General features: G+C 36.8%; 1 protein-coding gene across 1 annotated transcript in view; it reads left to right on the plus strand.

Moving 5' to 3' along the window:
- The window catches only part of MARCH5 (membrane associated ring-CH-type finger 5), a 54,826-nt gene extending 29,536 nt beyond the window's left edge, over positions 1-25,290 (plus strand). Inside the window, exons 3-6 of the mRNA XM_029245623.1 lie at positions 14,026-14,156; positions 21,184-21,367; positions 21,492-21,658; positions 22,437-25,290. Of these exons, the coding sequence (XP_029101456.1) occupies positions 14,026-14,156; positions 21,184-21,367; positions 21,492-21,658; positions 22,437-22,553 (599 nt within the window). The 3' untranslated portion in view covers positions 22,554-25,290. The remainder of the gene's footprint in view (positions 1-14,025; positions 14,157-21,183; positions 21,368-21,491; positions 21,659-22,436) is intronic.
- Positions 25,291-25,613: the final 323 nt, after the last annotated feature.

A 25,613-nucleotide genomic window follows, 5' to 3' on the forward strand; every position in this document is an offset into this window, starting at 1 on the left:
GAGAGTTCCCAAATATCCCATATCCAGTTTCCTCTGTTATTAACACCTTATGTAGTATGGTACATTTGTTATAGTTGTTGTACCAGTACTGATATTATTATTAACTGAAGTCCATACTCTACTCAGGTTTTCTTAATTTTTCCCTAATGTCCTTATTCTGTTCCAGGATCCTGTTCAGGATATTATATTACATTTAGTCATGTCTCCTTAATGCTCCTCTTGGCTGTAACAGCTTCTCACTTTCCTTGTTTTTGTTGACCTTGACGGTTTTGAGGAATACTGGTTAGATGTTTTACAGAATGTCTCACAATTTGGATCTGTCTGATGTTTTTCCCATTATCTACTGGGGTTATGAGTTTTGGGGTACAAGACCACAGAGATGAAGTGCCATTTTCATCACAAAACATCACAGGCACATACTATGAATATTACTTATCACTCATGATACTGACCTTGATCATCTCAGTAAGGTTATGTTTGTCAGGTTTTTTCACTGTAAAGTTACTCTTTTTCCCCCCTTTCATACCAGCTTTTTTTTTTATACCAGCTTTTTTTGATGTTGTTACATTTGCTTATCTTTTCTCACCCTTTTATTTTCAGTTCTTCTGAATTCTTTTGTAAATAAGTGTAAACTTACTGTGATACTCATATAGTTGGGTTTTTACTGTCAAATTTTATTTATTCTATTTGTCCTTTTTTCTCTTTTTTTTCCCCTTTAGTTGATCATCTTCTGGATTGAAATGCTTTTTCCTCTGATACTATATTTTCCCCTGTACTTTTTTTTTTTTTTTTTGGCTGCATTGAGTCTTCGTTGCTGCGTGCGGGATTTCTCTATTCACAGCAAGCAGGGGCTACTCTTTGTTTCAGTGCACAGGCTTCTTATTGCCGTGGCTTCTCTTGTTGCGGAGCACGGGCTCTAGGCACACGGGCTTCAGTAGCTGTGGCACGTGGGCTCAGTAGTTGTGGCTTGCAGGCTCTAGAGCACAGGCTCAGTAGTTGTGGCACACAGGCTTAGTTGCTCCGCGACATGTGGGATCTTCGCGGACCAGGGCTCGAACATGTGTCGAACCCGTGTCCCCTGCATTGGCAGGTGGATTCTTAACCGCTGCGCCACCAGGGAAGTCCCAGAAATACAAAGGATCTTAAGAAAGTACTGTGAGCAGTTGTATGCCAACAAATTGGATAACCTAGAAGTAAAGGATAAATTCCTAGAAACATAAAACCTACAAAGGCTGAATCATGAAGAAATAAAAAATGTGAACAGACCAATAACAACGAAGGACATCATAAAGCTCCCAACAAAGAAAAACCCAGGACCAGATGGTTTCACTGGTGAATTCTGCCAAACACTTAAGGAAGAATTAATGCCAGTCCTTCTCAGACTCTTTAAAAAATTAAAGAAGAGGGAACATTCCCAAACGCATTTTATGAGGCCAGCATTACCCCGATACCAAAGCCAGATATGGACACTATAAGAAAACTACAAGCCAATATCCCTGATGAATATAGATGAAAAAATTCTCAACAAAATATTAGCAAAACAAATCCAACAGCATAGTAAAGCATCGTACACCATGATCAAGTGGGATTTATCCCTGGGATGCAAGGATGATTCAATATCTACATATCAATCAGTGTGATATATACCACATTAATAGAATGAAAGATAAAAATCTTATCTCTGCATCTCATTATCTGCAGGATGCAGAAAAGCATTTGACAGAATTCAACATCCTTTCATGATAAAAACTCTCAACAAATTGGGTGTAGAAGGACGTACCTCAACGTAATAAAGGCTGTATATGACAGTCTCACAGCTAACGTCATATGCAGTGTACCCACTAAGATCAAGAACAAGACAAGGGTGTCTGTTCTCACCACTCCCGTCCTACCCAGAGCAATTAGTCAAGAAAAAGAAATAAAAGACATCTGAATCCAAAAGAAAGAAGTAAAATTGTCTTTGCTTGGAGATGATATGATCTTGTATAGAGAAAATCCTAAAGACTCCACCAAAAGCCTGTTAGAACTAATAAATAAATTTAGTAAAGTTGCAGGATACAAAATCAACATAAAAATCAGTTGTGTTTCTATATATACACTAAGCTATCTGAAAAAGAAATAAAATAATCCCATTTATAATACCAGAAACAATAAAATACTTAGGAGTAAAACAAAATTTCAACACATTGATGCAAGAAATTAAAGAAGACACAAATAAATGGGAAGTATCTCATATTCATGGATTGGCAGAATTAATACTGTTAAAATGTCCATACTGCCCAAAGCCATCTATATATTCAATGTAATCCCTGGAAGTCCAATGGCATTTTTTACAGAATTAGGAAAAATAATCCTAAAATTCTGTGGAACTACAAAAGACCCCAAATAGCCAAAGCAATCTTGAGAAAGAAGAATAAAGCAGGTGGCATCACATTTACTGATTTAAACTTTATTACAAAGCTATAATAATCAAAGCAATATGGTACTAGTGTAAAAGGACACATAGGCCAATGGAACAGAGTTGAGAGCCCAGAATTGAACCCACACATATATGTTCAACTAATATTTGACAAGGGAGCCAAGAATACTCAGGGAAGTCTCTTCAATAAGTGATGTTGGGAAAACTGAATTGTTACATGCAAAAGACTGAAATTGGCCCCTGTCTTTCTTATTCCACTCACAAAAATTAACTCAAAATGGATTAGAGATTTAAATTTAGGACCAGAAACTATAAACGTTCTAGAATAAAACATAGGAAAGTCTCCTTGACATTGGTCTTGGCAATGATTTTTTGGATATGACACCAAAAGCACAAGCAACAAAAGCAGAAATAAGTTGGACTATATCAAACTAAAGAGCTTTTGCACAGCAAAAGAAACCATTAGCAAAATGAAAAGGTAACCTATGGAATGAGAAAATACTTGTAAATCATCTGTCTGATAGGGGATTAATATCCAAAATATAAGGAATTTATACAACTCAATATCCAAGAACAAAAACCATACACAATCTGATTTAAAAATGGGTTAAGATCTTGAATAGAAAATTTTCTGTAGAAGGCATACAGATGGTCAACTGATGCATGAAAAGATGCTCAACATCACTAATCATTGGGGAAATGGAAATCAAAACCACAATGAGATGTTACCTCACATCTGTTAGAATAGCTATTAACAAAAAGACAATAGACAGCAAGTGTTAACAAGGCTGTGGAGAAAAGGGTACTGTGTGCACTGTTTGTGGGGATGTTAATTGGTACAGCCACTATGAAAAACTGTATGGAGATTACTCAAAAAAAGTTTTTTAACTATCATGTGATCCAGCAATCCCACTTCTGAGTAGATATCCAAAGGAATGAAATCACTGTCTGGAAGAGATACCTACACCCCCATGTTCACTGCAGCATTATTCACAATAGCCAAGACATGGAAACAACCTAAGTGTCCATCGACGGATGAATGGATAAAGAAAATGTGTGTATATATACAGTAGAATATTCAGCCTTTTTTTAAAAAAATAAAAGGAAACCCTGCCTTTTGTAAGAACATGGGTAGATCTTAAGGGCATTGTGCTAAGTGAAATAAGTCAGAGAAAGACAAATACTGTATGTTCTCAAAAGACAAATACTGTATGTTCTCACTTATATGTGGACTCTAAAATATCCAAACTCAAATAGTAGAATGTTTGGGGCTGAGGGTTGGAGAATATTGGGAAATGTTGGTCAAGGGCTACAAACTTCCATTTAAAAGATGAATCAGTTCTAGAGATCAATGTACAATATGGTGACCATAATTAGCACTGTATTATATAAATGAAGGTTAAGAGAGTAGATCTTAAGTGTTAGCACCACAAAGATGGTAATTATGTAAGAGGATTGAAGTGTTAACTAACCTTATTGTGATCATTTCTCAATATATATTATCAAATTATCACATTCTACACCTTAAACATGTTATATGTCAATAATAATAAAGCTGGAAAAATGTATAGTTATCTTTTTTTATGATAAGACTGATCAGTGGATACCGGTGTTATCAACCTGATACATCCAGTAGAATTCCCTGGCAGTTTCCACCTACTGGTTTTAGCAGAGATTGATAATTTTTTTATTCATTGCCTCTAGATCTGTTATTTCATTAGATGGTACAGAAGAATGACATTGTAATTCTTTCTCTTTTTTTTGAGTTTGTTAGCTTAGAATACTTATTAAAGATGAACCGAGAAGGGATTGCTAAATTGGGGTGAATAGCACATATAATTTTGCTGGATTAGGTACTATAACATTTTATATGCACCTGCAATGGATGAGTTTGCCTGTTTACTTACAGCTTTGCCAATAGATTGGCTAACATTTTAGTTCGTCAGTATAATCTGTTAGGTAAGAAAAGGTAGCTCAGTCTTAATTTCCATTTCTTTATGAGTGAGGTGGCTAACCATTGGAAAGCAAGAAAGAATGCTGTTGTGGTTTTTTTTTTTTTAACATTTTTATTGGAGTGTAATTGCTTTACAATGATGTGTTAGTTTCTGCTGTATCACAAAGTGAATCAGCTATACATATACATATATCCCCATATCCCCTCCCTCTTGCATCTCCCTCACACCCTCCCTATCCCACCCCTCTAGGTGGTCACAAAGCACCATGCTGATCTCCCTGTGCTATGCGGTGCTTCCCACTAGCTATCTATTTTACATTTGGTAGTGTATATATGTCCATGCTACTCTGTCACTTCATCCCAGCTTACCCTTCCCCATCCCTGTGTCCTCAAGTCCATTCTCTACGTCTGCATCTTTATTCCTGTCCTGCCCCTAGGTTCTTCAGAACCTTTTTTTTTTAAGATTCCATATATGTGTTAGCATACATTATTCGTTTTTCTCTTACTGACTTACTTCACTCTGTATGACAGACTCTAGGTCCAACCACCTCATTACAAATAACTCAATTTCATTTCTCTTTATGGCTGAGTAATATTCCATTGAATATATGTGCCACATCTTCTTTATCCATTCATCTGTTGATGGACACTTAGGTTGCTTCCATGTCTTGGCTGTTGTAAATAGAGCTGCAATGAACATTGTGGTACATGACTCTTTTTGAATTAGGGTTTTCTCTGGGTATATATATGCCCAGTAGTGGGATTGCTGGGTCATATGGTAGTTCTATTTTTAGTTATTTAAGGAACCTCCATACTGTTCTCCATAGTGGCTGTATCAATTTACATTCCCACCAACAGTGCCAGAGGGTTCCCTTTTCTCCACACCTCTCCAGCATTTATTGTTTGAAGACTTTTTGATGATGGCCATTCTGACTGGTGTGAGGTGATACCTCATTGTAGTTTTGATTTGCATTTCTCTAATGATTAGTGATGTTGAGCATCCTTTTGTTTGAAAAAGGGTACTAAATATATATTAAATATATTTTCCCCAAATTTAAAAAAGTTTTTCATGGCTTCAATTTAATGAGAATTTTACATTTTTAATATTTTCTAAGCTATCAGTTACTTTCTAAGAATAGTCTGCATTGTTTCCTCTAAGCACATGGCCCTCTGTTACTCATCGTAAATCCAAGCGGTTACTTGCCTGACTGCTGTCATAAAATATATTGTTGGCTTATTTCATTACTTGAAAACCAGTACAGACTTAAGAATTCAGGTACTTTCTTCATATAATTAAGAGTTTCTAGTAATATTTACATTTGGCCATCAGAGAAGTGTTTATTTTTGCTTTGCATTATATCTAAACGTCTATGGATGATCAAAAGAAAGGAATTGAAAAACCAAAATCTCCATAATGATTCAATCTTTGAGTACCCTCTGATGTTTTTTTTTTGTTTTAATTTTTATTTATTTATTTATTTAGGCTGTGTTGGGTCTTCATTTCTGTGCGAGGGCTTTCTCTAGTTGCGGCGAGCGGGGGCCACTCTTCATCGCGGTGCACAGGCCTCTCACTGTCACGGCCTTTCGTTGCGGAGCACAGGCTCCAGATGCACAGGCTCAGTAGTTGTGGCTCACGGGCCCAGTTGCTCCATGGCATGTGGGATCCTCCCAGACCAGGGCTCGAACCCGTGTCCCCTGCATTGGCAGGCGGATTCTCAACCACTGTGCCACCAGGGAAGCCCTACCCTCTGATGTTAAAGTTTGTAGGTAGGCATCTCATTAGATCTTCTTTGGCCCTCCTTTATATGCCCTCTTATGAGGAGATGACTAGAATACCTTCAAAGTAAGGATTTCTTGTGTTTATTGCTGGATCACATCTAGCCTTATTCCCTAAGATTTAAATATAAATTTGTTTTAATAAGTATCTTCAATGTATCTTCAATAGGGTGAGGCTTTCTGGGTGCACACTATATATAAATACTGGTAGCTGAATTATAGGTCCAAAAACAATTACAGAATCTTACATTTTTTAAAAAGTAATTACTAATTATAGTCTGGTGTCTTCTCCCTCTTCATTCCCAGATTCCCTGGCACCATGAATTTTCTTCTTCCTCCTTGTCCCAGACCTTTAGGCAAAAAAGATCTGTCCTTTATTTCTTACCTCAGATTTTCCTGAAACAGTCTTATTTTTATGCCAGAGCCTTATACCATAAATTTTTCCTCAAACATCTGTCTTGGATTATTCCTCCTATTCCAGAGTTCTATTCTACTTAACTTAGTATGCCATTTTTGAAAGAACTAGTATCTGACGTTGGTACAGTGTAACACTTGGTAGAGTGTAACACTAAGTACTGTATTAAGAGCTTCATATACATTAATTTTCACAAAAACTCTGAGAAAGATATTATCTTCATTATCATTATAGATGTAGAAATTGAGGTCTGGAGATAGCATTTTGTCCAAATTCACACAGTAGACCCTACCTAATCCTTACTCCCCTTGTTATTTTGCCTCCTAAGGAGCCTACTGTTGGGTTTCTTATATAAAGGGGGAAAGAAAATGAAATAGTAATGTCAGGTTGACTTTCCTTAGGGTATAGTTACCTGAATTTTATGATAACCCTTTGTTATTCTCTAAAAAGTAGTTTTTCTTATTAATAAAAGTAACTATATTCTCATCATGGAAAATTTGAAAAATATAGGTATGTTTAAAGAAGAAAAAAGAATATGTAATAACAATTCCTTGGCATATATGTAGTAAGTGCATAATTAATATTGCCATCTATTTTTATGTATTAATGATAATTGATGGTGGTGTTTCTTTTATCACAGCTTAACTTTTTCAACTTTTAATTTGGAAATTCAAAGAATTTCATACCTTAGGCATGGTTTCTCCTAAAAGCAGACAAAACATTTTTTCTCTAATAAGGTTTAATATTTCTTTATCCTTTCTAACAACTCTCTTTTATATTAAACTACTTTTGATTGATGCTGCTTTCTCTTTTTTTGTACTCACTTTAGATACAAAATCTTGTGGATTCTATTCTAGTTTATTCTGACTTTAAATATTCTTAGTTTTCCTAAAATATCATATTCATTTTAGCATGCCTGTCACCAGCAACTTCCTTCCTGCCTATTGTGTCATGTTCTTCAGAGATCTGGCTAACGATTTTTATCAATTAACCCCCACCTTACTGGCATACTAGCTTTTTAAAAATATATAAACCCTTTGAATAAAGTCTTTTGCCTCTAGTTAGAAGGTCTTCTAGCATGCCCCCCTTTTCAGATCATAGACTTCAAGGTCAAGATTCACTTCTGTTAATTAGTAAATACATACAGACAGACAGTAATATTAAAACTCTTGGGCCTCCCTAGTGGCGCAGTGGTTGAGAGTCCGCCTGCCGATGCAGGGGACACAGGTTCGTGCCCCGGTCTGGGAAGATCCCACGTGCCGCGGAGCGGCTAGGCCCGTGAGCCATGGTCACTGAGCCTGCGCATCCGGAGCCTGTGCTCCGCAACGGGAGAGGCCGCAACAGTGAGAGGCCCACGTAACCGCAAAAGAAAAAAAAAAGAAAACTCTTTGCATCCTTACCCCCTCTATAATCTTTACTTAAATTTTGTTAACATGTGTCTGTGTAGTTTGTATGATACTATCTCATATTTGTCAGTTTTGCCATAAAGTTTTCCAGTCGTTTAATGTGTATTTATTGTTTGTCCCTAACTAGATTGTAGGCTCCTTGGAGGCAGAGGCTAGTGTGTTAAATTTTATTTACATTTATTTTAATGCATAGTAAAATGCTATGTGTACAATAGGTGCTTAATAAGTACTTAGTAGTTGATGTTATAGCCCTCAAATATTCTATGGGCTAATCTATTCTAATGAGGAAAAATTTAAGCTTTCCCTTGGCACAAGCTATGTACTCATAAAGAACTACTTTGATGATCGTTAGTTACTTTTCTTGGTAATACACTATATATATACACCAAGACATAATATTCATCTGCTTTGACTCTGAATCTTTTATTCATCATTAGTTTTGTTTTGAGGGGTTTTTGGTCAGTAATTATTAGTTTGGTTAAATAAAAAATTGTCCAAGAACGTATCCTTTCTTCTGTTGACCATCTAATGACTAACTTTCATCATTAAGCAAAGTAAATTAAAGCCTGAGTTTGCAGGATGTTTGTTTTTACATAAAAAATGGTAAAATCTCAACCTACAAGCAGAGCAATTAAAGATGAACTTACATGAGCTTGTCTGGGGCTCTTAGACCTAGCCTCTGGCATCTTAGTATTTAAAACAGTGATGAATGCTAGAGAAAGAGTTAAAAGTTAAAATTCTTTACTATCCCATCAAAATTCCCACGTGTTTTTAAAATTGAATTGGTGGTTGTGATATTCATGTTTTCAGTAAAATCCACATTTGTTGCTGGACCATATAATTAATACTTTTTTTAAGTTGTTTTTTAAACAATGAATTGAGTCAAATACTTGCCACAGAGTGCTGCAGCTAGGTCCTGTGCCATTATATTCTAATGCCCTGTGGAACAGGCCAAAGTGCCCTGTGCTGAAGATAGCTGTCTCTTAGTCCCTGAGAGTGATAGATACCAATCATCATTAAAAAGCATTTTTTAAGCACCTATCTGTACATGGTTCTATCCTAGGCACTGTACAAAACGAGTTAAACAGACATGGCCCCTGCCCCCTGGGAGTTTTCAATCTCAGATGATGCTGACATGGACAGACTTAAAGGATATTGAGACAACTGAACAAACATTGAACAAGAACACAAAGTACTAACATTATGCACAAGCAAAGGGGTAAGTGCATTTTGTGGGATAGTATGTAAAGGAAGCCTCGTGGAACAGGCTTACAGGGTGGGGTAGAACAATTAGTCAGCCTCTATCAGGTTAGGTTAGTTTTCATTGGGAATTTGGGTGTTCATACAGATTTAATCAAAGTAGGGACAGGACATTCCAGAAATAGTGTGCAACAAAAAGAAGACTTGGAGCAAGGAAAGAAGTTTAGAACTGTATTGTTAGACTCTTGGTGACCTCGAAAATCTGCAATTCTCAGCAGTCCTGAACCTGAAAGTGGGGTTGATGTTTTGGATTAGCAAGTTGGCATTTGAGTTGGGTCTGGCAATCTCTTTTATAAATTTGGCCACTTAACGGAAACCTTGGAGTTCTTGGGAGCTGTTATCATCACAGGGACTTATACAAGGTTATCTTGTGAAGCATTAAATTATGTTTTGTGTTAGAAACTTTAGCACCGTGGCAGTGTTTAGAAATTATTTTTCAAGAATTGGTCAGAGGTGTTTTTGAGGATACCTTTCTGTCCCCAAGAAAGGTACTGGGAATTCTGGATATGATTGTATGCAGTGCCAGGAGATTTTGAACACTAAGTATTACCTGCCCTTCAGTCATTAATTCTTAATTGCCAAAATGTACCTTTAACACCATGCATACAGAGATTTAAATCACAACATAACAATCACAACAAATCTACCTTTGCAGTGTCTGCCAGATAAAACTGATTACTTCTTTTCAGTAGACATGGACTTAGAGTTTCCCTAATAGTTCTCAGCTCACTGTTTGATGTCATTCAAATCTGAAATGTGAAGATTTGAATTTACCCGAAACATTACGTGTAGTTATTTTCTTTACAAAAGCTTTATTGTGCAAAAGAATTCACAGTAGATTTCCTTTTAATTGCAAGTTTCCCTAGTGCTCTTTAAATTATTGAATTTTCAAAACTTGTATTTATACAAAGCTTCTCCAATTGCCATTCATTGTGTAAATACAGTACTGTTGGAAGTATAAGTGATGAAGCCCACTGAGGCATTAAAAATTCAATAATAACTTTTTAAAATACTAAATAAAACCTTTTTATGCCCTTGCATATTTAACTTGTGAAGTACGTTTATTCATACTTCTTCCTCCCCATTAGAATTGAGATTTTCAAGGGCTAGAGTCTTGCCTTTCCTCATTTCCCGTAACTGTTTGTACTTTAATCTGACAATAAGAAGAGGCTAGTGACTGTTGCTGTTTTCCTTTTATGACCTCAAGTCATAGGATAGTACATGATAAGCTTCCTAATAAGAAAAATATGATTGAGGGACTGCATCCGGATGATTTGAGTGATTGTTCTTATTCATCAAATAGCTTGCCTAGATAATCTTTAGCTCTCAGAAATACCTCCCTTGGGTGGCAGTTTATAATTCTAATGGTATGTTTACCACTAGGCATTTATCCTTCCTTTTAAATATTAAACTAATCTTGGACTAGTCTGTCTGGAAAAGACTTGAGAGGTTTAGGCAAAATAAACTTAAGACAAAAGCCTAGACAGAATTTTGCCAGAAAAACTGGAAATAGGGATTATAAAATGCAGCCAGTGACTTCATTTAATCCAGCACATCTGTTGCATATGACCCAAGGGATAAGTAAAAAATTTCCAGAAGGAAGTATGAGGACTTATTTGTTTTTGTTTGTACAGAAGGAATTCATACCCAGTGATTCAGAAGAAAATTGAAAATTGAGCTTATTCTGTTGGAACCTTCTGAGATCTTTAAAGGAAAGACAATTCAAACATCTGTCTATTGTCCATGTTCATAATAGATAAAATTGGTAGTGACTGATTACTTTTTAGGAACTATGTTTTCATCTAAATGATCTGTTACTTTTTTTAGGAATTATATTGCTTTGCTCCATCAGTAGATCTTTCCACGCACCCTTTTGAAGAGGTGGGGGATGGGGGGGCGAAGGTCAGCTGGAAGCAGGTAAAATACCTTCTCTCCTAATACATTCTGATTCTGACTGGGTAGAAAATAGTCTCATAACTTGGGCTTCATACAGAATAATGAAAAAGGAAGACGTAGAGATTTTCATATCATAGTTTTTCCTAAGTACCTCAGTAGAGAATTAAGCAAATTTTTGAGAATCAAAGGAATTGGGATTCGTCAATAAGCAAAATAAAAAGGTTACTTTCGCTTTGGAGCTCATATTCTAGTTCAGGAGCCAACAAACTTTTTCTGTAAAAAAAAAAAAAAATATATATATATATATATATATATATAGTAAATACAGTTGACCCTTGAACAGTGCAGGCTTGGAGGGGGGAAGGGGTGCCAACCCTCTGTGCAGTCAAAAACCTACATATAACTTATAGTTGGCCCTCCGTATCCACAGCTCCTCTGTATCCCTCCATATCCATGGATTCAACCAACAGAGGATTGTGTAGAACCGTGGTATTTACTATTGAAAAAAATCCTAGTGTAAGTGGATCCATGTAGTTCAAACCCGTGTTGTTCAAGGGTCAGCTAACTTTGCATGTGGCCATCTTTCTCGAAAACTTTATTTACGGTAACAGTGAGGTGGATTCGGCCCATGGGCCATAGTTTTTCAACCCCTATTCTAGTAGGTGGAAACAATAAGTAAATTAGAGTATGTTAGGTGGTAAGTGCTCTAGGAAAAAGAAAAATAGAGCAGAGTAATCAAATAGGGAGTATGATGAAGTAGAAGTTGACAGGGTGGGCCTCACTGAGGTCAAGAAAAAGAGGAGGAACCAGCAAAGGAGACTGAAAAATTAGTGACTGGAAAGAAAACCAAGAGATGGTGATGTCCTGGAGGTGCAATGATTATTGGGAAGAAGAAGGGAACATCTATCAGATGTTGGTGGTAGGCCAAATAAGAGGAAGGCTGAGATTAGACCATTGGATTTAGCTATGTGTGGGTTGTTAGTGACCTTGATGAGCAGTTTTGGTGGAGTGGATTTAAGAGAGAATTGGAGAGAGAGGGTGAAAACAGAAAAATCTTCTGAGTGATTTTGTTGTAAAGGGAGCAAAGAAATGGAGCAGAGGGAAAAGAAGGATCAAGAGAAGGGCTTTCTTTTTTTTTTTTAAGATAGAATAAATAATGACATGTTTGATGAAAATAATCCAATAAAGGGTAGGGGGAAATGATGTAGGAGGGTAGAAGTGAATTGCTAGACCTGTGTCTTTGAGTTGGTGACGGAATGGGATCTGGTGTATAAGTGGGGATTGACTTCAGATAGGTGTGATGTTGGTAGGTGGAAACGTGCTGTAAAGAGTTTGTAGTTGTTGTTTTGTGGCTTCAATTTTCTGATTAAAGAACTATCGATAGAGAACATGAAAGCTTAAGTTTTGAGGTTTTATATATACCTATTGGCTTTAACTTTTAGTACCAGCATTTCAGGGATCTTTGGTGACTTAGTAAAATGCTTCTTATTATGCCTTCTGAGAGGGTTATAAACTTAAACCTGCAAATTTGTGTATTTTAAGGATTAAACCCTACATTATGAGATTAAATAATGATACATGTAATGTGTGGCACAGCACCTGCTATCATGTAGAATGTAGAGTCAGTATACATTGAACTAGGCTTACTTTATCTCTTTGGTCCCAAAAGATGCCTTGTCATAGTTTTAAATGTTATGTAAGTTAGATTTTGACAATAATAAGTTTATATGCTAAATTTAAATCATAGGTCCCTTTGACACCTCTCCTAATGTTCTTCCTTCTTCACAGTATGGTCTGCCTTTATACAGCGACTAGTAATATTACTGGCTCCAGCAATCAGGGGGAACTATTGATCAGGGCTCCACAGATGGATGCTTGTTCTTTTAATGATTTTATCATCATATTGCTATTTGAATTTCTTTGTACAATGAAAATAAGTTGGTTTTGTATACAGCATCCTCCTATAGATTGTAAGCCCCCAGAGGTAGGTAATACCTCTTATACATTTCTAAGAAAATGTCCTAAGTAATAGTTTTTACGTAGAGGGCATTCAACAAATATGATGATTACTAACCAAGTCAAGGTTGCATGTTCCTTTAGTTCAACTTGGATATTCAATTCTTTATTTAGGCCTTGCTGTAATTCAGGTCTAAGACTTTTCCACTATTCTGGAAAATTCTGGAGCTAAATTATATCAGGCTTAATTGCAATTATTATAATTCCTCCTAGTATAATTATTCCAAATAACTACCAGAGGAGATAATAACCAAATTTTACTTTGTAAGCACATAATAATAGAAGCATAATGGGCATATACAGCTGTTGGAATGCCATAAAAACTGGCATGATCATTAAAAGTAGTTTGTTAGAGAATAGTACTCAACTAAATATAGTATATTGGATATCAAAGTAAGATAGGTTGACTTTGTGTAACTACAAAAAACTAGCCTAGGTTACCTTCACACACTATCAAGGAAGTAATAAGTGAAGTCAAAGAAGTGATAGTCTTACCAAGTACTATAGAAACTAATTGTGGCCAGGAACTGTTTGTGAAGAGCAAGTTGAAATGGCCATGTCATTCTGCAGTAACCAGTGTCATTAAGAGAAGTAAGAGAACTATTTTCCTTTATAAGAAGCAGCTGTGTTAAGGCTTTACTCTTAGGTTTACTGATAAAGATAAAAATTTGAAGAGGCTATTTCCTAGGATTTAGGAAGTAAAACTCAGCTATTCATGCAAATGACTGAGAAATTCTAAATCTGTTCAAATCTAGTTTCCCATTACATTTATAAGTTATTTCTAAAGCATCAGGGCATCCAACTTCATAAAAATATTTTAGATCTGGTCTTTTTTTTTTTTTAATCTGTCTTGTGTTGAAACGTTGTTTTCTTTATATTATAGGTCCAGTTGTTTACGTCTTGGATCTTGCAGATAGACTGATCTCAAAAGCCTGTCCATTTGCTGCAGCAGGAATAATGGTTGGCTCTATCTATTGGACAGCTGTGACTTATGGAGCAGTGACAGTGATGCAGGTTCACTATTTTATTCTATTTGATGATGTTACTTTTGATATGAAGATCAAACAGATTAAATAGATTTTTGTTAGGAGTTTTAAAAATTATTATTTGAACAAGTGATAACATTCTCATGGCTTAAAAATAAGAAAATATATAAAAGCTCTCTAGGGGAAAGTCTTCTTACTCCTGTCCTTCATTTGCCCAGGTTCCCCTCTCCTCAGGTAGCCGGATATATTCTTCCAGACTTTGTTTGTGCATATGCAAGATAAAATAAATATGTTCTCCCACACACATTATAGTTATCCCCCCAAAAGGAAATGTATTAGAGCTGAACCCCCCTTTTTCCAAAAACAATGAATCTTAGAGATCTTTTCACAGAGTATGGAGAAATCTGCATAGCACTCTTTGTATAGAATTTCAACAGTTTACTAACCAGTCTCTTATTGATTAGACAGTTAGTTACTTCTAGTTTTTTGCTATTACAAAACAATGCTACAGTTAGTAACTGTTGATGAAAATTAGAATGACTTAAATTTCAAGATTTAGTCCCAGGCCCTTGACTCTTCTCTCTGTATACCTCTTCTTTGAAGATTTCCAGCCATCTTAACTGTGCGTTTTGATGTCTTTCACCCTAATCTTTTCCCAAAATCAGTCCTATAAGAACAGCATGGCCCTTCTCCTTAAATGACCTCTTATGACTTCACACTCAATATTATTGAAATCAAACTTGTCTTTTCCTCAAATTGAAACCTAAATTTATTCTGTTATCATTTCTCTATATCTTTGATTCCTACAATTATTTTCCCATCTACTCGATATATAGCCTACATTCTGAGGATTACCTTTAACTCTTTCTACTTCATAGCGCTATATCCAGTCCACTAAGTCCAAGCAATTTCCATCTAGATATGTCTTAACATCTGTGGCTTCCTTTCCACAATCTTTAATACTTGACTTATTGTCTTTCCCCATCATACCTGGATGGCTAAAGGAGCCTCTTGATTGTTTTCTTTCATCCTTCCAAATGAATCTTCCTAAAATAATACCTTTCAACATTTTACTTCAAAGCTTAACGTCCCCTCTAACTTAAGTGATCATTTTCAAAAGCAGCACCTAGATTGGTTAAATGTTTCTTTTTTTTTTAATAAATTTATTTTTATTTTTGGCTGCGTTGGGTCTTTGTTGCTGCACGCAGGCTTTCTCTAGTTGCGATGAGCGGGGGCTACTCTTCGTTGTGGTGCACGGGCTTGTCATAGCAGTGGCTTCTCTTGTTGCTGAGCATGGGCTCTAGACTCACGGGCTTCAGTAGTTGTGGCACGTGGGCTCAGTGGTTGTGGCTCGTGGGCTCTGTAGTTGTGGCTCGCAGGCTCTAGAGCGCAGGCTCGGTAGTTGTGGCGCACGGGCTTAGTTGCTCCACGGCATGTGGGATCCTCCCAGACCAGGGCTCGAACCCGTGTCTCCTGCGTTGGCAGGCGGATTCTTAACCACTGCACCACCAGGGAAGCCCAGTTAAATGTTTCATAACTAACTCAGTAATAGTTAACACACTTTGGTTTGTAGATGATATAACTTGCTTTTCTTTAATATAAATTAAAGAGTACGTGAAAGAAAAAGGGATCGAAGGGGATTATATGTAATATTCTAGAAGTTGCACATAACCTATCTAAATAATCATGGTGAGACAGAATATTGCAATGCTTCTTTATAAAATGTTGATGACACCCCAGAAACCTGGATGTAGTCACTGGAATGAATCACAAATCATTTGTCATAGGATAGTGGATAAAGGTTGAGAATCACTGACTTGAAAAAGATTCCATTTCCTTAACCTGGTTTGTTATGCAGTGTTCTCCACAATCTTAACTTCATTCTACTTTGAGGCCTATGGGGCTGTCTCCTCCAACCCATCCTTATGTTGTTTAGTTTTTTTACCTCTGTCCTTTGGCTTATGTCACCCTCCCTGCCTAATACCTGTCCTTTCAGGCCTTTCTCTCCGAATTTAAACCCTCCTTCCAGGCTTAGTTCAGCCACTTTCCCTCCATGAAACTTACCAGGCAACTCCTGCCCAGTGTGATTTCTTCTTCCTCTGCATTCATGACATTTTTATTCCTCAAATGGCAGCCAATCCTGTGTTGACCAAGTGCTATTTCTTATATAGATTACCTAAGTTATTTAACTTTTGCTGTATTCAGGCCTTACTCCTCCTATTGGCAGGTAATTTCCTTGAGAAAGTAGAGACTATCTTATACGTAGGTGTTCCCTGTATAGCATATACACAGATGTTAACTTTAAAAGGCTTTCATAAATAGTGATTTTTTTAATATGACCAATTCTATCAGGTAGTAACAGGTTTGTTTAACTGACTATATGTTCTGTAATAATTTGTTAAGCTCCAGTAATGAGTATTAGTATATCATTAGATCCAGGAAGTTCAGGACCATTCACTAGGACTGACAAAGACCTGAAAACTTAGAGATTATACATTGTTTAATGTACAAATACATTATACAAAAGTATATTTTTGCAGATGGGGAAACTAAGGCCCTCTGAGATTGAGTGATTTCTCTTTAAGACCTAATTGACCATAAGAAATAGGATGGCTCTTTTTGAAAAGATGTTAGGCTAGCACAGTCTTAAAAGAATTCTCGTAATTAATGAGACACTTCAACAACAGGAGCCAATTAAGGAAAGACTACATTAACAGTATTTTAATTCAGTAAAAGTGAAAGATCATTTGAAGTTATGAAAAAAATAAGTCTTGAGCTGACCCTTGAAGAGAATGATTTGGATTGGCAGAGAGGAGGAAATGATATGAGCAAGGAGACAAAAATAAACATGTTAATGGTGACAGTAAAGAAGGTTAATGGTGACAGAAAAGAACTAAAATGATGATAATGCATATATATATTATGTGTTACCATTTAGATATAACCTTCACATGTACTATCTCACTTGAAAAGATTTTTTTTTTAGCCCAGAAATGGGAGCGATTAGCTGTGACAGTAGATAGCTCCTGTTGTGTGATTTAAGAGTATTCGGAAGACTTTTATCTTTCTGAATATTTGATAGCAGTCGTGCCCCCTACTCCATCAGCAGAATTTAGGATTTTCTTTTTCACACTTAACTATTTTTTTTCCTTTTGTTCTCTGACTACTCTGAAGTTCAGGTAAATCAGATTAAGGAATCAGATCACTGTTTTTTCCCATTTATTTCTTCATGAACCAGTCTTAGGTTCGATCCCTTTTCGTTGTAAAGAACTTGAATGGTCCCTTTGATTTAAATTTCTGTTGAAAAGACAACGTGATAGTTAACTTTTTCTTCCCCTAGCACCTGGCTGAACACCTTTCAAGCACTGATGCGTATAATTCTTGCAACAATCTTGTGACATAGATACTATCAATTATTCCTAGTTTACAGGTTCAGAGAGCTTACATGTCCAGTACCAGTACCACCTTCCAGCAAGGAAGAAGCATTAGGACTCCTGTCCCTAATCTAGGGCTCCTGAAATGATAGCTGGTCCCAGAGGCAGCTGGAGCATTGTATCCGGGAACAGTGGAACACTGACACCCGGCCCAGCTCTGCTTCTGCCTCTGCTGTAAAGCAGCCCCTACACGCATTGTCCCTTCTTAATTGTGTTGCATTTAATTACCCTGAATTCTAAGGAAACCTTTTAGTTCATTGCTGTTCCATCCTCCCATTTAAAAGTAGGGTTCTATAAGCAGTGCTTTAAAAGATCAAAACTTAATTAAAACTAACTCTTAGCATTTTAGCATTGATGAACCGCAGGCCTAGCTGACTATGGAGATTTAGCTTTTAGCTCTTAAGCAGAAAAACAAACAAACCTTTCTCTAAACCTGCAATTCCATAGGCCTTGATTTTGTACATGGATAAAAAATTCTTAGAGAAGGGCTTCCCTGGTGGCACAGTGGTTGAGAGTCCACCTGCTGATGCAGGGGACACGGGTTCGCGACCCGGTCTGGGAAGATCCCACATGCCGCGGAGCAGCTGGGCCCGTGAGCCATGGCTGCTGAACCTGCGCATCCGGAGCCTGTGCTCCGCAACGGGAGACACCACAACAGTGAGAGGCCTGCGTACCGCAAAAAAAAAAAAAATCTTAGAGAAGACATTCTATAGTTCCTGAATCTAACCTCAGAATTTAAGTCTTGAAAGTTATCTCTTTTTCAGTCTTAGGGCATAACATCAGAATGTACATGATCTTACACAAGATCTGCTGGTTTTATATTGACCAGAGTTAAATCAGCCCCATTGATTAATTCAGCTTTCATTTATTACCCTTGAGTCTGACTGTAGCGGTACGTAGTATGACACTACAGGTGTTACACTGTCCTAGTTCCTTAACATTATATTTGCACACTTGTTTGATTTGATTGCCTCTTACCTCCAAAAGACGTCTATTTAGCTCACCTTTTAATTCCCAGCACCTAGGCCTGTGTCTGGCACGTAATCATTATTCAGTTGAATGAATGCATGCAGGTATGCATGTAATGGTCAGCCTCAGCTTAAGCACGAAGCATGACTCTTGATCACAGGTGGGGAAAATGGGCTTTTGCTCACCGTTTGCCCTATTTTCTTTTTTATTTCCTCATTCTTAGACACCTGGTCGGAAAGTTTTTACTGCTACCCATGAGGAATAAATTTTCCCTTACTATAGTCCATACCTGAATATTCACTTTGCTTTATATATATATATATATATATATTTTTTTTTTTTTTTTTTTTTTTTTTTTTTTTTCCTGTACACGGGCTGCTCACTGTTGTGGCCTCTCCCATTGCGGAGCACAGGCTCCGGACGCACAGGCTCAGCGGCCATGGCTCACAGGCCCAGCCCCTCCACAGCATGTGGGATCTTCCCGGACCAGGGCACGAACCCATGTCCCCTGCATTGGCAGGCGGACTCTCAACCACTGTGCCACCAGGGAAGCCCTGCTTTATATTTTTAAACCCTAAATTCTAAAAAGAAAACATAACCCAACAAAGGAATTTTTCAAATTTCTGAATTTATTTGCTAACACTTTGGGAGTATTTAAATCACATTTAGCTATAACTTTAAAGTGATCATAATATTGAAAATAATAAAATGATATAAAAAATAGAGTGTCATGTGACAAGCATTATAGGTAAAGACAGTTTCTGGGCTAATCCACTTTTGCCACCAGGGTGGGATATGTGTTTATGAAATATGGTGAACCAGACTATTTCACTTTAGGGCAGCTCAAAACAACCACCCTTCACATGCAAGATATGAGGTTGTTAATTTCTACCTGGAAACACAGAAGAATATCAGATACTGATACCATGGGTTTTGACCATTTGGAAGAGGCTAGTCCTCTGTTCTTTAATGTTACATCTTGGTTAGATAAATTAATCATGCACAAAAGTCTGGGCTATATCCTTAGCTGAAATTTTAAAAGCACCCAATTTAGTCCTCTCCACATGCTTTTTCTTTTCTTTTTTTTTTTTTTTTGGTTGGCCACGCCACACAGCATGGCATGTGGGCTCTTAGTTCCCCGACCAGGGATTGAACCCGTGCCCCCTGTGTTGGAAGTGCAGAGTTTAACCACTGGACTGCCAGGGAAGTCCCTCCACATAATTTTATAAACTATTTCTACCTGGATCAAGTCTGTTGTCTAGAATTTGAATTTGCCGTGACTATTGTCAGCTTCCTTATTTCACATCTTCTTGAAGTCCACCTAAAAAAATCTGCTATAATAGCTGACGTAAAGGGCATCTCATTTTTGAAAAAACATCCCGTTTACTTTTTCATGAGTTTGCTTTCCTGAGTAGATATTGTCCCTGGAGCTTTTAGTCTTCCCTACCTTCTTTTCTCCCTTCCCTCCTTGCCTTTCCTTCCTTTCTTTTCCCTCGTCCCTCTCAGAGATATAGACAAAGGCAAAGACATAAATTGTCTATATCAACAATCCTTTCTTCATAGTTTAATCCTCAAGTGTGTACAGAAAAACTATATAGAAACCTTTATAGTAGTCTCCTCATATCAAGCTGTGATACCTGGATGGGCTAAAACCCCAAGATTCTGAAATAGTCTCCACTGTCATAACTGCCAAGAATAATCCCTCAGAGAAATATATTTAATTTGCCAGCATTTGAGACTTTTGGCTAAAGGGAGGTCATTTGAGACCTGTGAAAGAATTTTTAGGGAAATTTTCTAGTTAAAAGTAAGATGCTCACCAACAAAGTGGCCATGTTGAGAGACATGTAAGACCAAGATTGATCAACAAGTGAAAAGAATTTTGCCAGGAGGGGAAGTATGGAGATACACAAATGCGAATTAATCATGTCCTTCTTGCCCTCTCAGATCTAAACCAATTGAGAAATAACCCCAAGACCCAGATGAGAGGGGAAGGATTGTTTTAGCTTTATTACCCCATAGATAGGCACCCTTGGGTTCCTGGATTAGAAAAAGTGACTGGAACCTGGAACCAGAACTGGACCTCCTATTGCATTCCCTCAAATATAGACCTTGGAGTTGCATTTTAGGAGAGTTAAGTCTGTAGAGCAGGCATTTAGCCAGCCAGAGAAATCACACTCAATCCCAGACACCACTGAGCAGGGAGAAAGCCAGAGAGAAATGAGATTTCAGACCATCTCCTGAAGGCCGGTCCTGTCTCTTGGCTGGCTGTGCTTACCTCCTAGTAGGAAGAGCAGGAAAACAGTTGCTCTTCTGGAAGACACATGAGACCTAAAATTATAGCCCAGTCTAACCAAATTAAATAGAGGAATGGAAGCAAGAACCAGAAGTCCTCTCCCCGCTATTGAAATGTAATCAATTAAAGCTTTTATTCCAATGTAATATGAAACAGCTTGGGAGCTTTTCTTTTTCCCCTTGAATGAGAGACATTTCTTATAAATAAATCAGGATTGATAGCTTTCCAGCTTATTTTTAAAACTTTTTATTTCTGTATTCTTTTGAAATTTAGCATTTCCTCTAAAATGAATTGCACTCAAGCATGGAACCCTTCATTAGATAAGGAAGTGATTGGAGCAAATGCTATCTGTTTCACAGGTTGTAGGCCATAAAGAAGGTCTGGATGTTATGGAGAGAGCTGATCCTTTATTCCTTTTAATTGGACTTCCTACTATTCCTGTCATGCTGATATTAGGCAAGATGATTCGCTGGGAGGACTATGTGCTTAGACTATGGCGCAAATACTCAAATAAACTACAAATTTTGAACAGTATATTTCCAGGTAAGGCCCTGAATTGTGGTGGTAATGAACATACCAGATTAATCCTGTGGACGAATCCTAGCATGCAAAGATATTTTAGATATTCTGATTTATTAGCACTAATACTCTACATTTTTTCCTCTAGGGATTGGTTGTCCTGTTCCTCGAATTCCAGCCGAGGCTAATCCTTTAGCAGATCATGTCTCTGCGACCCGAATTTTGTGTGGAGCCCTTGTTTTTCCTACTATTGCAACAATAGTTGGTAAACTAATGTTCAGTAGTGTTAACTCTAATTTACAAAGGACAATCTTGGTAAGGTGGCTTTAATATTACTTTTTTCAAGTGACTATGCAAAAGAGAAAGAACTGTGTATTTGTTTAAAAAAAAAAAAGAATGAGACTATATAAATATTTATACTACGGCTCCTGTGCCTTAAGTCTCTATTTGATCCCTGCTGTCATCCAATAGCAATAAAAAGAGGAGGATCCACTGCAGTAGTTCTAGTCTTCTGGAACTATGCTGTGGGAGTTCTCTCCTGGGATATGCGTGAATCATTACTCCCAAAAGATAGTGTTGAAAAGATTCTGCTCTAGGGTCAGACTGCCCAGGTCAAATCCTATCACAGACATTGTCTTTCTGAGAAACCTAAATAAAATTTCTTGATTTCTCTATGCTTGTAGAATGGAGATAGTAATGGTAGCTACCTTAGGATTATTGTGAGGGTTAAATCAGATAATTCATTTGAAGTGCTAGCACATAGTAAGCCCTTATGTTGTTTGATGTCATTATTATTGTTCCCACTTCTCCCCTCTGGTAGCAGCCTGCATATAATGCCTGGGCATTCTCTCTACTATATGAGAATGGATTTAGAGCTAAGTGGAAGGAAGATTACTCAGAGAGGATAAAGGCTTTCTGACCTCTAATGTCTATTCCTATCTTACCCCCTAGTAAAAAAAAAAAAGAGAACTATTTCATTTGCAGTCATCTGAATTAGCAACAATGCTTGTGTCTTTTGTGATTTAAGTAAAATGATTTTTATTATGTTCCTCTAAATCTGCATTATAAAAAGCTAATTTTTCTCTTTTTTTAGGGTGGAATTGCTTTTGTTGCCATTAAAGGAGCATTCAAGGTTTACTTCAAACAGCAGCAATATTTACGTCAGGCACACCGCAAAATTCTAAATTATCCAGAGCAAGAAGAAGCATAAAACTGTGACTTCTCATTGTTCTGCAGTCCTCTCATTCTTATGAGTCTGTTGTGTTGTTTTGATTCCATCATTAATGCACAGTAGTGGAGACTTGCGATAAGCTGCTGCTCTCATATTTTTAAGAAGTAAAATAAAGCACTTAGGGAAGGGGAAACCCTCTCAGTAATCACGGAACCTAAGGATGTGATTTGTTTTCATTGTTTTGTATGTACTTCTTTTATGACGGTCATCTGAACCATTATCTTAGCATGGTGAACCTGAGTTTTGTTCATATTTTCTTCAGACAGAAATATAAAGATCAAACTGTGCAAATATTTAAAAATGCACATGCTGTTTTATTCAAAGGCCTCTTTTGTACATGTTCATGTTCAGTGTTTTCTTAGAATCAGCAACTCAATGAAGGTACTATGAGGATTTTTCTCACTGGCATAATTTGATTACAAGCTAAACAGGAGTATATGTTAATATGAGGAAATGTAAATTAGTTATACATAATTAACAAACCAAAAATGTATGTAAACATTCAAATGATTATCTGAACAAATGCAATTTTGCTTTTTTCTTAACCCATGTGATATCCTCCAAAACGTGTAGGGTAAAAATTCACAGGGCTTCCAGATCACTTTTTCACTATTAAATTTTATTTATATAATGTTGACATCTCATAGTTCATATTGTAATTTTGACTCATGCAGTCTTAATTTGTGTGTGTGTGTGTGTGTGTGAGTGAGAGAGAGAGAGAGAGAGAGAAAGGCAGAGACAGAGACAGCGACATCAGGTCCTTCCATCACCGGAGTAAGGTTTTTAAATTCGTGTTTCTAGAAATTAGAACTGCCAGTTTATAGTAGTTTGAGCACAGAGAACGATTTGCAAAAAATAAAGTTATTTTCCTCTCCTTTCTCATCGATTCAGTTATTCAGGTGTTTGTTGATCACCTCCTACTTCCCCAGGCACTATGCAAAGTGTTGTGGGGATACAGTGGTGAACAAAACAGACTTGGTTCCTGCTTTTATGTAGTTTACAGTCTAGTTTCAACAGGTAGAAAACCAGCAGTGAGTAAACCAAGGTGAGGCCTTGAGCTCTTTGTTTTTATACCAGTCAGTAAAGAAATAATTATGAAAACAAGTCTTGAGTAAATATTAAGGTCATTGTTTTTGTCAAATTATTATAAGAAAAAAAACCAATACTAATATTTTTAAATTTAAATTGCTTGTCATACTGAGGAGGCTAGCACCTTAATAGTCACTGTTTAACTAGTTTTATATTCATTTTTCAAAAGCAATTATTTATTTTAAGCTGCAGTAGTGACCCTTTTAATGTTCAGCGATCTGGTCTTGGAGTGATTTTCATCAATTAGTATTAAGTTTTTTAAAGATAGTTCCAAAAACCCTATTTATTTTCTTGTTCACAGCATCTAATGCATGGCAATATGAATGTTCCCCCTTACTGATAAGTGGCCACTTCTCTTTAGGATTGTAGCAAGTATAGATTGAGCTATGTTAGATTACAGTAGTATATGTTAACTTCAGTAATTTAAGACTGGTACCTTTCTATAGTATGAATGTCTTAATTTTGAGTTATAACATGAAATTTATGTGAATGGCTATTGAACAAAGTTGTAATTACTTGGGGAGGAAGGGAATATTTGACTGACAGTGAGCCTTATATTAAGATCACTGCTACAGTTCTGAAGGGGAGATATAAAACTATGATTATATATAAAAATAACAGATTATATAGCTGTGCTTATAAAATATATTGGCTTTCTTAAATTTTCAATATGAAAAGACATACTGGATATTTCCTGCATAATTTTGTTATATAGAACAGCTTTTAGCAGCCTTTACTAAAGTTACACAAGCACACAGTTCCCCATTTATTACTTTATGCCCAAAATGGGGGAATAATTGCTTGGATTTGTTTGGCATCGGGGCTTGCGAGGGCCAGAGAAACAACTCTAATCCTTTAGGGGCAGGGAGAAGGAGTTTTGAGGGCTGTGGGGAGGGAACTGCAAGTGCCTGGGGACCAGAGTAGCCTCAGCCCTGGAATTGAACACATTTAAATCTAAAGAGCCTTAGCTCAAGAAGTACCAGGTACCAGCCTCTTCAGAAAGTGTCCTGCACCACCCTGAATCAACAAAAGCATGGGCTGACTAAAGTTGGGTGGACCTAGGTTCAGATCCTAATTCTTTTAATAACTGTATGTATGACTTTCATCAAGTGACAACTTGCTGTCAGCTACAGTTTTCTTCATCTCTGAAATACAAGTAATACTTAGAAGACTGTTTCTAGGATTAACTGAGAAATTAAAGAAACAGAGAGAGGCACTTTAGCTAAGCTCAAAATAGCCTCTACAGAGCAGTGGTGTCTTAATTGCTGAACACTAGGAAAAGGGAACGAGGCAGTAAACGAGAAACATTAGGGGACAGATTAAGAGATGTTCTAGACTTTTGGGATGGGCAGGTATATTTGTGTTTTCCAGTTTATTTTCACGTTTCTTTACTGTGTTATTTCTATAAACTTTAATGTTTTAAACCTCTTTTATAAAATTCAATGACAACTAGTAGAATTCTCTTCTTTGCAGAATTTAACTTATCTCCAAAGTGGCAGAAAATATTGTTCATCATTAAATGATTATCAAATGACTGTGAAGAATATAAAATTAAACTGAGTGACTTGATTAGTCACTGCCTTGCTAACTGTGCTGTAATTTTTTTAAACGTCTTGTTTTTAACATAGCAGACTATCTCAACACTGGCTGGATTAGGTTAAATAAAGAATTTTTATGTCCTCTAGGTGTACTTTGTCTGTTGAACAACTTCCAAAACATAATTTGTTTATTCTGTACCTACTTAATTGTTTTTAAATCATAGTAATCGAGATACTAGTGAGATTTTCTCTTAGTACAAGTAATCTGAATTTTTTAAGAACTGTAAAGAAATTTGTCTTAATTTCATAAGCAGGTGAACCTAAATTCCAAGTGTGTTCTAATTTTTAAAACGAATCCCCCCTCACCTACCCTCAGAGCCACTTGGACTATGATTAGACGAGATCTGTGGGT

Source organism: Monodon monoceros, unplaced genomic scaffold, assembly GCF_005190385.1.
Source record: "Monodon monoceros isolate NGI ecotype Baffin Bay Population unplaced genomic scaffold, NGI_Narwhal_1 Super_Scaffold_4, whole genome shotgun sequence".
Classification (NCBI taxonomy): Eukaryota; Metazoa; Chordata; class Mammalia; order Artiodactyla; family Monodontidae; genus Monodon; species Monodon monoceros.